This window comes from Leuciscus leuciscus, assembly GCF_965113295.1.
Source record: "Leuciscus leuciscus genome assembly, chromosome: 1".
Lineage (NCBI taxonomy): Eukaryota > Metazoa > Chordata > Actinopteri > Cypriniformes > Leuciscidae > Leuciscus > Leuciscus leuciscus.
In genome coordinates, this window is record NC_138725.1 from 13,719,274 (window position 1) to 13,734,111 (window position 14,838).

Here is a 14,838-nt window from a genome sequence, read left to right on the forward strand (position 1 = left end):
ACAGCTTTGTCTTTCGTAAAAAAAAGGAGTAATTTATACATTTTTTAACATCATTTATTCATGACTAACGGAGGCTAGAGGCCACTTGGAAGTTGGAACAAAGAAATAAAATAAGTCCTCCAGAGACCAGCCTCCATTTCACCTCCTCAAGATCCATTTTCACGCTAATCTAAACACATCACCTGACCGCTCATTTACCACGCAACCCGAAGCGCGAGCCCGAGCCCGGCCCGAGCCCGTGTAAAATAATAGAAATTAAGACCGAACCCGACCAAACCCGTCGGGTCCCGTCGGGTTCGGGCAAAGATCTTCAGCTCTAATATATATATATATAAAACGACCGCCAGTACATCCAGAATTAATGAATCATAACATAATCCAGAATTAATGCATCATAACATAATCCAGAATTAATGCATCATAACATAATCCAACAATGTCTGTTACCCATTATAAATGTATTTGTATTTGTCGTTTTGTCGGTCTAACATAAAAAGTGCTTCTCCCCATTTTTTGGAAACAACTGTCTCCATTTGTTCATTATGCAACAAAGACTGCTAAAGACAACAGATTTTACTAACAGACCAACCAATCTCTGTGTAAAAATAAATAATGATGCTGCCATCTTCCTTAAGTAATTTTGTCCCCCTAGTAATTTGGCTCCACAGACAGCAACATAGTGTCGGCCCAGATCCGGCCCACATCTGGTAGCACTAGGTTGCTATCTAGGTCTGAATCTCAGGTGAAAATTGTATTTTAGACCCACCTCTACAACATTTTCATCTCCTTACCATAGCCTGATTCACAGCGGTAAGCTTTTAACGGGTTCTAATTTGAGTGGTACTGGTGGGTTTCCACAGCAAATATGAGCTTGCCGCGGTTCGTCTCTGCATCATTACGTTACGTCTGAATACATAAAAGAGGAGTCTCGGCTAGTAGGCTATTCTGTGTGTGAGGATGCTGCAGGTGGCCGATCATATATAGCCTTAAATACATACAGTCACGTAGTGTTGATAACAATAACAATTTGAGAACAAAGTATAAAAATGACAATTTGCACGGTTTGACGTGATCTGAGCTAACTTTGCGATTGTTAGATTTAATCACCAGTTGATCAGAACAAAAGTGGCTGACGTTACTTACTGTACTTGTTCAGATGACATTTTCCTTCTTATTTTGGACGCGTGTTGGAGAAGTGTGTGCAGATAAATGAAGATATGAAGTAGTAAATGAAGATATATACAAACCCAAGAATTTATGATTTCTGCGCTTTTCACATTCACAATATAATGTGTTTTGATTAATCTAATAGCTACTTTTTTATTAAATGCTGCATAAACTAGTTTCAGAGCTCTGTACAGATCATTACACAAAAAAACATCTGCAGCGTTTTAATTGGAAAGTTAGTTTACATATTTATATAAACAATAACCATTGAGGACAGTTCTATATTTGGTAACTATTTCTATGTTAATATAAAACATTTCTATGTTGTTAAAAATAACTATCTTGCAATGTTTTGGGAACATTATTTTATTGTTGCAAAAAAATAAAAAGAGCAATCCTAGAACAATAATATTTAGTTCCCAAAACAATAACCAAACAGGAACCAAATACCAATGTTAGGGGAACGTTCTGTGTTTGCTGTGAAGCCCCAGAAACAAACGTAATACTTGGCTTTCAGAACGGAAAAATATGGAGTTATTCCTGAAGCAAGAAGAATCTGCAGACAATAAAATTGGAAAATAACAGCAAGCTGTTGATAAAATTATAATGAGTTTAATCAATCATTACTTAAAGTACAAAAATGTATAAAAATTAAAACTAATGAGACAGATCTCAAACAATGAACAAGTTACAATTAATATCAGATTCATGTCTCTGTTAAAAGTGTTACAGCCTCTTCTTCAGCTCCTGAATATGAAAGTGTTTTTCCGGTGTAATTTTTCTGGTGCTCTCCACAGGCAGAAGTGATTTCAGAACGAAGGCCCGAGTGAAACTCTTCCCGCATTGATCACATGTGTAAAGTTTCTCTCCGCTGTGGATCCTCATGTGAATCTTCAGACTTCATTTACATGTGAAGAGTTTTTTAGGCTTCTGTTTTTCCTTTCTCGTTCGCGTCCATCAGGTCTAAAAGAAACATTAAATCAAGTGAGATTTCAAATGAGAGACAAACGTGAAATGAAAAGTGAAGTTCAAAGTCAAGATCACCGAGTTCAATAGTCATTTTAATCTCATCAAATCTGGTGCACAACGGCTGTGCACGATTATGATCTATTTTAATGTCATGAAGATGATTTGTGTTTTAAAACACTAGTTTGGTCATGAAACAATGTAAATCTGGTGAGCATCAGCATGTTCTTCATCATGAAGAATCAAGAATAAACACCAACCTCTTTGTTCTTCAGTATCTTGATGTTTCATTCTGCAGGTTCTGGATCACTGGCGTTCTCTCCGTCCTCTTCTTCCAGATGCTTTCTGGCAGTTCTGCTGAAAACAAACAAGTTTCATTTCTTACAGACATGATGCGAGAGGAATAATCAATATTTCAAGTACTAAGGCTAATCACATGTTAAAAAAATAGTGACCTTGATCATGTAACCTAACAGTGTTGTTCAATAAAACCCAAATTATGACTTACTTTGATACTTTATTTTAACCAATTATTGATTTTTATTATATATTTGTATTTTAATGGCTGTTGTTTTACTTGGATCTATCTTTATTACCACATTTTTGTTGATTACTCGATTTATCGGTGGAATAATTGGCAAAATACTTCATTACTAAAATAATCAATAGCTGCAGCCCTACTTTACTTTTGCTTTAAAAAAGGATTTCATAGAAATTTGGATTTCATTTGGCGTTTCACTATTGAAGTCCTGTTTATTTTTTTCATCTAGCTGTGCTGAACAGAAGCCCAGAACATGTGGATATATTGACATTCAGAACATGCTGACTTTCTCAGACTTATTATTGTTATTACTAATATTTAGTTATTTTATTTTTATTTTATGTTTGAATACATTTTTTTACTAAATTAGTCAATAGATTAATCGATACAAAAATAGTCGTTAGTGGCAGCCCTAGAAAAAACTATTATGGAGTGGAAATGGCTTATAAGTCAATAAGCGGTCCTCTGCCGCCATCTACTGTTTATAGTACATTTTTAAATAAATATGTTGGTTTGCTAAGGGGAAGTGTTGGGTGAGTAAATCATGGGCTAATTTTCCTTTTTGGGTGAAATATCCCTTTAATTGCCTTCTAAAGGTTACACGGTTGTTGATGGGCTCTGTTTCTCATGACATTTTCTTTTTACTTGTTTTTTTTATTTTTTTATTTTGATTGTTTCTAACATGTCCTGTTCTGTAGACTTGCTCTTTATTTATAGTTTTTATACTGTAGTGTACATACAACCAGTAAAACATGTCCTGTTCTGTAGACATGGTTATTATGTATTTATTCATGTTGTACCAGTCCAATATGACTATCAGTTGAAATAAACCTTGTGTTTATTTGTTATGAATCTATTTTCATGCGTTTTCCTATAACTTTTACATGTTTAAAAATATCAAAATTAACATCGATATCACAATATCACATTTGGTCAATATCGTGCAGCCCTACCTTGATCTCTGACTGCGGTGATGTGGTTTCTCCACTGCATGGATCCTCATGTGTCGCTTCAGGCGAATTTTAACAGAGAAACTCTTTCCACACTGATCACACGTGTGCGGCTTCTCTCCAGTGTGGATCCTCTCATGTGTTTTCAGATTTGATGAATAACTGAATCTCTTGTCACAGTGTGAACACTTGTAAGGTTTTTCTCCAGTGTGAATTCTCTGGTGCTGTTTTAAACTGTCCGCTCTAGTAAAAGTCTTCTCACACTCAAAGCACATGTACTCTCTCACACCAGTGTGTGTTTTCTCATGTGTGTATAAATGTTGCAGCTGTGAAAAACTCTTTCCACACACAGAACATGAATGCGGCTTCTCCTTCATATGAACTGCCAGGTGTGTCTTCAGGTGTGATGCACAGACAAATGTTTTGTCGCATTGATCACATGTGAACGGCTTCTCTCCGGTGTGGATCCTCATGTGAACATTAAGATGTTGTTTGTTTGAGAATCTCTTTTCACACTGATCACACATGAATGGCTTCTCTCCAGTGTGGATCCTCATGTGACCATTAAGATTGTTTTTGTTTGAGAAACTCTTCCCACATTGATCACAAGGGAACGGCTTCTCTCCAGTGTGGATCCTCTCGTGTGTTTTTTTATCTGCCGACTGATTGAATCTCTTGTCACAGTGTGAACACTTGTAAGGTTTTTCTCCAGTGTGGATCCTCTCATGTGTTTTCAAAGTTGATGACTGACTGAATCTCTTGTCACAGTGTGAACACTTGTAAGGTTTTTCTCCAGTGTGAATTCTCTGGTGCTGTTTTAAACTGTCCGCTCTAGTAAAAGTCTTCTCACACTCAAAGCACATGTACTCTCTCACACCAGTGTGAGTTTTCTGATGGTCATGTAAAGTTTGGAGCAGTGAAAAACTCTTTCCACACACAGAACATGAATGCGGCTTCTCCTTCATATGAACTGCCAGGTGTGACTTCAGGTGTGATGCACAGACAAATGTTTTGCTGCACTGATCACATGTGTACGGCTTCTCTCCGGTGTGGATCCTCATGTGAATCTTAAGACTTTCTTTGTTTGAGAATCTCTTTTCACACTGATCACACATGAATGGCTTCTCTCCGGTGTGGATCCTCATGTGTAATTTATGGTGTGAAGATTGACTGAAAACTTTCCCACATTGATCACACTTAAATGGCTTCTCTCCAGTATGAACTCTCATGTGAACATCAAGATTATGTTTAATTGTGAAACTCTTTCCACATTGATCACATGTGAACGGTTTATCTCCAGTGTGTAATCTCATGTGATGCTCAAAACTTTGTTTGCTTGATAAACTCTTTCCACACTGAGTGCAGGTGAAAGATTTCTTGGCTCTTCTTTTCTTTAAAAATGTATTTTTAGTCTTTGAGCGACTCAAAGGTTTTCCTCCAGGTTTGACATGATGTTCCTCCTCCACTTCACTCAGTTCTTCACTCTCCTCGCTCTCTTCCATCAGGTCTGACATGAAAGAAAAAAATATTAAATTTCATTTTCAGTACATTAACATAATTAAAAGAGAAATATAAAGTGAAAGGACATGAAAGTGTAGATAGCAGAAAGTTGACAACGGTTAAACCTTTTTATAAATTGATTATATGCCCTTGAAATTTTCCATGAATGAGGAAAACTTATCTTCTAATTATTTTTAAAACATTATAGGCACAAATCCCATGTTTCTTTAGAAAACATTATTAAATATATTTGATCAATGACAATTATCTGACATACTAACATAAAAATATACAATACTGCCATATTTTGTCACCAACTTTGAGACTGATATTTATTTTACTAAAACGTTTGAATTATTAATGGCCATTCACACTAGACTTTTCCTTGCACTGACTTTCATTCATGCGCATGTGAAAGTGGGACACCAGAAACACAAGCTCAAGTGAATTATCCTGTGAGAAATAACACAAGCGTTCAGCACTCAAGTGGAGTGGATCGTTTATTTTCGAAAAAAAATATTATTATTTTTTGTTATATGTTGAACTTTTGTCTGTAAAAAAGCTGTGGGGGGGGGGGGGGGGGGGGGGGGGGGTGTTGGAATCCTTCTATATATTAAGGGACCATTTCTCAGTTAAAGTCTTACTTTACAGTTAGACTAAAGTTTCCTATCCTGAGAGAAAGAACTTGTTATCTTGATGTTTTGAGACGACTCTCCTGTTTATAGTTAGAGCCTGGCCAAATCCAACCTTGGAAAAGCTGTGTGTCGGTGTGTGTGTGTGTTAGTCTTCTTGGTTACAGGTTAAGGAACCACTGGCATTATTGGAGATTGACTGAGTTGTTGTCCGGGACATGTTGGCACCCAGCAACCCAAATCTGCGACTTGGAAGGTCACGATGTGCCTAACTTCAGGGTCCGAGTTTCAGCCGCATAATCGATGTAGATGTGCTTCTCTCTATCTGTATATGTGTGGAAAATTACTATGTTTATCTATTTCTTAACCAATCAGAATCATTCAACCTGTAAGCAATGACGTAGCTTAGACCTTGGAAATGATATAACTGCTGTGTGTGTGTGTGTGTGTGTGTGTGTGTGTGTGTGTGTCTGTGTGTGTGTTGACTTCTGCTGATGAAACTGCAAACTATCTTCAGTAAAACTTTTCTTTAATTTATTATAATTCTGACTCCAGGTCTTCTTTCAAACACCTGGTCCTTGGGTCCTAAACTGTTCCCCCCTAACAATGGTTTCAGCTTATCCTACATTAGGGTTATTTAACAACAGAAGCTGAATAATCAAATGTAAAAATAAAACATGTCTTATTAATTCTGATTCTTATTAAAGCTACAAAAGTTATTCAGTTATTGCAAGCCGTTTCGATACGCATATTGTGATATATACCTCTGCGATAGGGCTGAACGATTAAAGGGATAGTTCGGCCAAAAATGATATTAAACCCATGATTTACTCACCCTCAAGCCGTTCGAGATGTATCAATCTTTTTTCAGACAAACACATTTTCAGTTATTTTAAAAAAGATCTTTCAGTGGTTAGAATGTCAAGTTATGGGGTCCACCTCCTTCAAGTCCCAAAAATGTGCATGCATCCTTCACAAAAGTAATCCATCCGGCTCCAGGGGGATAAACGAAGGCCTTATGAGGGTAATCCGTGCGGTTTTGTCGTAAAAATATACATATTTAAAACTTTATAAATGAAAATAACTGGCTTCCGGTAGCGGTCGACACGCGTTCACGAAGATGGAAAGAAGATCAATGGAAAGCGTTCAGACAGCCTACTTTTAAATACTGATAGCACTCTTTGTTTATTGCTTGTAAGGGTGTCACGATTCTCCAAATCCTCGATTCGATTACATTTTCGATTCTAAGGTCACGGTTTCGATTCGATTCTCGATTAAAAAAAAAAAAAATTGAAAGCACAAGCTATGCCATTTTTAGACTTTTATGCAATATAACAATATCTGACCTTTGTTCGCAATGTACCACAGACTACATTGTCAAATTTAAAATGTTTATTAACAACATAATGTAACAATAACTTACATCTTCAGTCAATTGGAAACTAAAACAATATAACCTATTACCTGGCTATTATAGTCCCGGGGCTCCCTGGACTCCTCAGAGCAGTCACAGGCGAATAGCACGGCGTTTTAAATTGGGTTCCCACAGTGTTTGCAACGCAGTAGGAGAGAACGTTCTCGTAAGGGAACGTACTTGGTTACTAGCGTAACCTCGGTTCCCTTAGAGATAAGGGAACGAGTACTGCGTTGCCTTGCCGTGCTATTTCGCTCATATCAGGTACTTCGCTTCAGTCGATTTAAACCTAAAGTCCTTTGGCGAGTTTTCTCTGAATTTATACAGCAATTTTATCCAAATTGTCGCGCTCGAGGTTGGCAGGGCGCCAAGTGCTCTCATTGAACCACACGCCACTGCTAACTCGCCATAGGTTTGTGCAGTTGCCGCAGCACAGCCAGCTCGCTCAGACGAGATATGATGCTCTTGCTGTGCAGCTGCAATGCGTTTTAAAATATAGGCTTCAATATTCTCGAGAAAAGAAGTTTTACCTATTACAGGCAAGCCGAGGTGATGTGACATATGGGCAGTGTTGCCAGATTGGGCGGGTTCCCACCCAATTGGGCGGTTTTGAATTTGATTGTGCGGGTAAAAAAGGGTTTGGGCGGGTGGACAAAATTTGGGCTGGTTTGGGGTCAGTTCGGCGGTTTTCAAACATCTACATTTTAAAGTCTAATTGGTTAAAAAACTAAACTAAAGTGTGCATGTAGTCTATAAAGTCAGTCATCATGACTGTACACACACACGCCCATGCAGAGTCAGCTGGCATTGGTGTTGACATCACCGACGAGCACGCACTTTTAGCCAATCAGCGATCAGCAGGCAGATGCGCTTGAGCGCGATAAGTTGTAGCTGTATACTCAAGTGATCGCTAATGCCAAAGTGATATAGTCTACTAAACAGTAAGTTGTATCTACATAGTAAAGAGTGAGATAGTGAGCAACTCTAAAAACGTAGGCTACAGTACATGTGGTGGGAGATAACTATATGATATGACTGTCTATAACTATAAATCTGAGAGGAGAGCACAGTTGAATGACTTGAAATGAAATCAAATATGGGACGTGAAATATGTCCATGGTCATGTGCACACTAGCCTAACCTTACCAGACATCGGCAACTTTTACACCGTCCAGACTGCACTATACTCGACCCTGACAGCTGCTGACAAAGGTTTGAATCAACGATGAATCCGTTTTGACTGCTAAATTCTGCGTTATGTTCTGCATACTTCCGAGGGTTAAAGTCATCGGTTCATTTCTTGATTGCCGTTTTGACAGTGTCCACCTGGACATTTTAGTCATATTGGCTAATTCTTCTTAATTATTGCCCTGTTTTGATCTGTTTTCCTGGACTTTTTTCATTTTTTATTTTATTTTATCATTGTTATTTTGTTTTAAGGAGATACAAATTGAACTTGAATGACGGTAATGATATGAAATTATATCATATTATTTTGGCAGTAAAATTTTGGGCGGTTTTTTCTTGTAGTGGGCGGGTTTTGGTGAGCTTTTGGGCTGGAAATCACCGTCCCAATCTGGCAACACTGCATATGGGGCGTGGCAGCATCGACGACTCCATTTTTTGATTCGCTAATCGAGATTGAGCATTAATTTCGATCGATTTCAATTTAAAATCGAAATCGTGACACCCTTAATTGCTTGTAATGTTTTTTTGCTTTTGTTCCTCTTTGTTTTGTATTTTAAAGCTATATTAGTTTATATAGCCTATTTAAAATTCTTAACATGTAACATGTTAATTTAATAATTATTTTTAAAAATGCGTATAATGACACATGTGATTAAATAATGATTTTAAGTGTTATTATAAAAATTAAGAAAAAAAGTATATCACTAGATGCCAAAAGATTGTAATGGAAATTTTACATTTAGATGTGTTTTTACTTTTAGATGTGTTTTTACTTCTAGGTGTGTACAACTTTTATTAATGTGAACATTATTTTTACTCATAAGCATTTAAATAAATATAGTCATATAAGCTAAAGCACATTATTAAAGATATGTAACCAAGCTTTTAGAAATGCATAAGTTAAGATAAGCTTGCAGGAACAAAATGTTCTGGGTTATAGTCTAAGTAGCAAAGAGACTATGTGTACTCCAAGTGACCTATTGTGTACTTCAAGTGTGAAAAATATGTGCGCAGCTTTGATCGAACGAGAGATAGGCAAAATGTGTGAATTCGAGCAGCTTCTAAAAACAGGAAACTTTTTGCAGACATGGTATTGTTCTGTCTAGATGAAATTTATGTTAGACAAGAGATCTTGAACAAAGACGTTTCCTTTTAAGGTAAACAAGGCGATCTTTTGAGACAGACCAGGATGTGTTAAGGGTATATAACCTTGGCAAGGGGAACTAACCTCTTGCCTTCCCATATCAGATGCTCTCTGTATGTGAATTAGGGCTGCAGCTATCGATTCTTTTTGTAATCGATTAATCTAGCACTTAATCGATCGATTAATCGAGTAATCGGATAAAAAAATTTTGTGTGTTTTTAAACAACCAAAACAAATAATGCATAACGAAAATTAGGTATTTATTCCAACTCCAACATTTGGCTCCAAAACTAAGCCTATTGCAATCTTGACCCATTTAGTGTTTATAAGTGCCAGTGCCAACAATTATATAACAATACAGTTAAGTCAACTTACTGTAAAACATGTCTAACATGTAAAACTATGAATACAAACTTAAATAGTAAAGGCCATTTGGCCTTAGTTTTGTCTTCTTAATACAACATTACAAAAAAAGGATTGCACCTTCTGCAAATTACCCACCGGAGAGCAAAAATAAATGAAATGAATATAAAATATCAAGCCCAACAGGTACACAATGTATACAATTTATAAAAAAAAATAAGTGTAGCTTTGAAAAGGGGAATGTTTTATTGCAAATATGCATTTTGTTAAATAGAAAAATAACCGCATTTTGTTTTTCACTTAGGCTAGTTTAAGTATATTATCACGTTTTGTAGTATTATATTTTTTTGTTAATTGAAAATGTTCTATGCTCAATTACTTTGGTAGCTGATTATGTCTTCCCCAAAAGTACGAGTGGATTTGGAGAAGCAGGCTGGGGAGTTTCATTTTTTGTTGTTGTCTGTAACTATTTGGCAGACGTGACATAGACTAAACAAGGTCTCGCAAAGACTGCAATACAATATTTGTTCCTCCATCACGTCCCGGTGTATACAGTGAATGCATGCTGAAATTATTGTTGCGTGGCTACATAAAAGTTTAAGCATATGCATTGCCGCAATTGGCCTGACTGGCGCGTGAGAGAGACGAGGGTGCATGTGTGTGTGTGTGTGTGTGTGTGTGTGTGTGTGTGTGTGTGTGTGTGTGTGTGTGTGTGTGTGTGTGTGTGTGTGTGTGTGTGTGTGTGTGTGTGTGTGTGTGTGAAGGTTGTTTTTTTTGGCTATACTCTTGCAATTGAACGTGAATACGTTTACTACTTAAAAACATCAAAGCTAAACATCATATCTAGTCAAACCGCATCACGGCATCACTACAAATACAGTATGGGATTAAAATCAGTGAACATCAATGTATAGGCTTAGGCACGGGCGGAAATATTGGCGCTGGGTCAAAATAAATGCGGGGGACAGAATCGTTACCTTGTTTCAGCGACGCTGAAAGGAAGCGATCCCAAACTTTAGACATTCTCTGCCGTTTATGGACATCAGACTCTCCACCGTCGCGCCAACTAAATTCAAAATGTATCACGCGCTATGGTGTGCTTCCTGAACATTGAACAACGGTCCGTGTGAAATCAGATCCCTGCGCGTCATAGGAATTTAACGAGGCTTCGAGGCAGAGTTTTTGCCTCAAGGAATTTTTGTAATCGAGTAAATCGAGTAACTCGATGAATCGTTTCAGCCCTAATGTGAATGCCAATTTCTTGCAAGAAATAAACTTTTTGATACTTTGACTTTTCAAAGGTTCGACTTGGCTCCTTCCTCCTCACTTTTCGAATAGAATTATTTCCACAACAAAGATTCCCATCCCTACTATACAATGATTTATTGTTTGTCTTTGTCGAATAATACAGAAGATAAAGAACTTAAACATACAATATGTAATTTTTTCGCCGCTAGGGGTCGCTAACCTCTTTACAATAACAAAGGCGTAGTTTGATGACGCAAAATTTGCTAAGAATTATGCATCTTGTCGTCAATGTCAAGCCGACCGATCTAATAATGTTTATGGATGAGTAAATACATCGATGCTTTTATCATGACTGTGATATGAAGCAGTTCGGGATTGCTAAGAGACAGCTATCAGCTCCACACGCGACGCGAGTCCCGCGGATATAAAAGGAATATGGACATTTCATTCTACCGAACTACACGCGAGTGCAGAATTACAACTCACAGGTCAGTTTATTAGACAAATTAAACTTGTGAGGTAACGCAGCGCTGTTTCACCCAGTCTAACATTACATTAGCCCACTAAACTGCATTTGAATGTGTTGAAATGTATGTGTTAGTTTGTCTGTATGAGACTAGCAGTGAGCTAGATCAACATTAGAATAACATACAGATCATATTCTAACATTTTATCATTGTTGAAGTATATAACATTGATTAGTTTTATGTAAATGTGCTCACCTGTTTAATAAAGTACATGTAGGAGTGGTCGAAGTCTCGGACGTGGAGCTCTCATATACTGTCTATGGGAGCTCTAGGCATCTCGAAAACACTGCGCTGATATTGATTCTCGTTTTAGTTCTCCTTTTTTTATCCAAAGTCTGCTTGCCATGGTCCATAATGTTTGAACGAAACAACAACAGTGTGCAGATAGACATTGCGAACTACAAAGTTGTCCACGTCAGTCGCCTTGGTTACTATCAGAGGGCTCTGGTTGCCATGGCAGTACGAGTGGAAACCAGGGATAACGCGGATATGACGCCATTGACTGCGACAAAACGGAAATAAAGAAACGGGACGTGTCTTCGAATTAAATTACAAATTTCTCCTGGTTTGAAAGTTGTTTGAAACAGTCGGGATAATGTAAGTACACAACTAAAAAAAATATATAACATAGATAACATAGCAAAAAAGTTACATATTGTGGCTTTAAAAAGTAATCGCATATTAAATCGCAATATTGGTTTAAAAAAATAAAATATCGCAATTAGATTATCTTCCAAAATCGTTCAGCCCTACTTTGCGATATTTTGATATATTCAATATATTCTGCAGCCCTACTTAAAACTGTGACACTCAGGAAGTGACATCATCTGGGGTCTTTCTGTAGCAACTAGGAGGACAAGTAAATAATCTCAATCCATTGTGTAAGTTTTTACACACACTACAGTGTTGATCACATTCATCAACCCTGTTACCAAAGTTACTGTAAGAAGAATCTCTATAACTATGAATAACTTACATGATATTTGACAAATACAATTTTATCGGTAACTTGGTGTTAACTGATTATTCCTAAAGAAAAAAAGTGTAAACTATGTTGAAAATGACTAAAATTCTGGTAATGTTGTTGCAAATTGGGAACCAGATAGGCTATAAAATAAATATCAAATAAAATATCAAATAGTATTTAGCTTGATCTGATGTTGACAATCAATATACAAATTTCTCAAACCTCCCTTTACTGACCATTTGTTGAAAACAAACAAAAACATTCTGTACCATTTCATAATTGAACTGTTTATCTAAATGTGATGAAGTGCTTGAATGTTTCTAACATGAATGTTTTTCAGCATCATGAATGAATGAAGAATAAACACCAACCTCTTTGTTCTTCAGGATCTTCAGTGTGTTTCATTCTGCAGGGTTCTGGATCACTCATGTTCTCACTGTCCTCTTTAATAAACTCAGTCTTTGCAGATTTCAGCTCTTCCTGATGCTCTGATGCTCGTCTTCACTTGTAGCTGATGGGAATTTACAGAAATGCTGTGGGAGGAGCTTCACTGATGATGTGATTGCAGTGGGAGGAGTTTCACTGTCAAAATCAAAAATATAAATTACTGAGTTTGTTTTTATAATAAATTACACTTCTAAGCATTTATGTCTGTCTGTCTATCTATTGATCGTACAGTAACTGATGCCAATTCATTATTTTTAATGCTAATCCTAACATTATTCTGCTTCTTCATTAAAATAGAGGTATCTAGAAATAAAGAAATGATTATAAATAATTTAAATTCTTCCAAATATAAATAATGGTAAAAAAAGTTAAAACCATAAACACAGAAATAAACATAGGCTAGAGTAACCAGCAACTAATACCCTCAGTCTGCTGACACCAATGAAATAAGTTTTAAATGTATAGGCCTATTTACAGGAGATCTGAAGACATCAGCATAATAAATGAAATAAATGTGAAATGTCATGAAATAAAGAGTGTTTTCAGCAGATCTGTTAATATTGATGAGCCTCAGACTATCAACACTCATTCAACAAGCCATTCAGGATCATCAGCAGATCTCACTTTATTCTGAGTGTTTGCTGTTAGAAACACATTATGTGAGTCAGGATACATGATGATACAAGCCTGTAAAACTGCTCTACTGAAAGATAATACTGTTGCTTCTCACCATCTGACACAAATAAAACATAAAAAAAAAAAAAAAAAAACTTAATTAACCACCTCATCCAAATAACTACAACAGCATAATGCCAATATAATATATTTAGATTTTTTAGTAATTACAATCATTGCAATAATGTTATTCAAAACTGACAATGTTCCTAAAAAAACTCATTAGGCTATAAGCTCATCAATTCCCCTCACAGATCTCAAACTTTAACTCTTGACTTGACATTCAGTAACAGTTCTCACACAAACATCGAGACAATCACACAAACGAACACAAACTCGCTCAGGTCTGAATGAACTCAACATATTCTCCTCATGCTCGCTGCTGCTGCACTAAATGTTTATTTCAGAAGGAAGACGCCAGAAAAGACGCACAAGTATCGCTGTGGTCGATGAAAACAATACAGAAATGAGCCTGTCGCTTAATCAAACTCTATAAAGTGTGTGTGATGGTTGTGTAAATATGAGAAACAACGCGAAATGCTCTCTCCTCACCTCACCTCAGAAGACTCGACGCCAAGTAGAGGTAACTGCAGGCTGGAGCAATGGGCGTGCCACGAGGTCGGAAAGGAATGGGGCGTGCCAGGAGTAATGGGGCGTGCCGTGAGGTCTTTACAATTGGACGCGAAAGCTTCCTGATCCGCATAAAAGCGAGCCATAAACTTAATCACTTTTGGTCAACAAACAATTATACAAGACCAAATACATTTCTTTCACTGTAAAAATAGCAATGATGATATTAAGAATACATTCAAAAGTACGTTACCTTCGAAACCTTCTGTATGGCGCATAGACAGTAGGTATGGCACGGGTTACATGACGTCATCACCACCGCGACTTTTTATAGGATCAATCATTAAAAAACATTCTGTTTGTGATAAATGCACTTTTTGTAACACATCACTTGAAGATATTGAACATTTATTTTTGTATTGCCCTTTTTCTATTTCTTTTTGGACTGACTTTAAAATAGATATGAGAAACATTTGTCTTAATTTAGAACCTCATGACATTTTACTTTGTTTCCAAAACACATATTTTTCTGAAAAACA

The 14,838-nt window shown here is 36.8% G+C and overlaps 1 protein-coding gene across 1 annotated transcript; it reads right to left on the reverse strand.

Moving 5' to 3' along the window:
• Positions 1 to 325: 325 nt before the first annotated feature.
• On the reverse strand, positions 326 to 14,585 carry LOC309499700 (uncharacterized protein). The gene is made up of 6 exons (XM_082171104.1): positions 14,553 to 14,585; positions 14,282 to 14,421; positions 12,979 to 13,189; positions 3,628 to 5,131; positions 2,394 to 2,490; positions 326 to 2,130 (listed from the first exon to the last, which is right to left on the reverse strand). The coding sequence occupies exons 3-5, from the start codon at positions 13,034 to 13,036 to the stop codon at positions 2,421 to 2,423; spliced, it is 1,632 nt and encodes a 543-aa protein (XP_082027230.1). The 5' UTR covers positions 13,037 to 13,189; positions 14,282 to 14,421; positions 14,553 to 14,585; the 3' UTR covers positions 326 to 2,130; positions 2,394 to 2,420.
• Positions 14,586 to 14,838: the final 253 nt, after the last annotated feature.

Excerpts from the sequence above, each read along its gene's own strand:
- LOC309499700 (XM_082171104.1), bottom strand. The coding sequence starts at position 13,036 with ATGAGTGATCCAGAACCCTGCAGAATGAAACACACTGAAGATCCTGAA. Across the intron at positions 5,132-12,978 it reads AGATCCTGAAGAACAAAGAG|ACCTGATGGAAGAGAGCGAG; the intron begins GTTGGTGTTTAT and ends CTTTCATGTCAG. Across the intron at positions 2,491-3,627 it reads CACCGCAGTCAGAGATCAAG|CAGAACTGCCAGAAAGCATC; the intron begins GTAGGGCTGCAC and ends GTTTGTTTTCAG.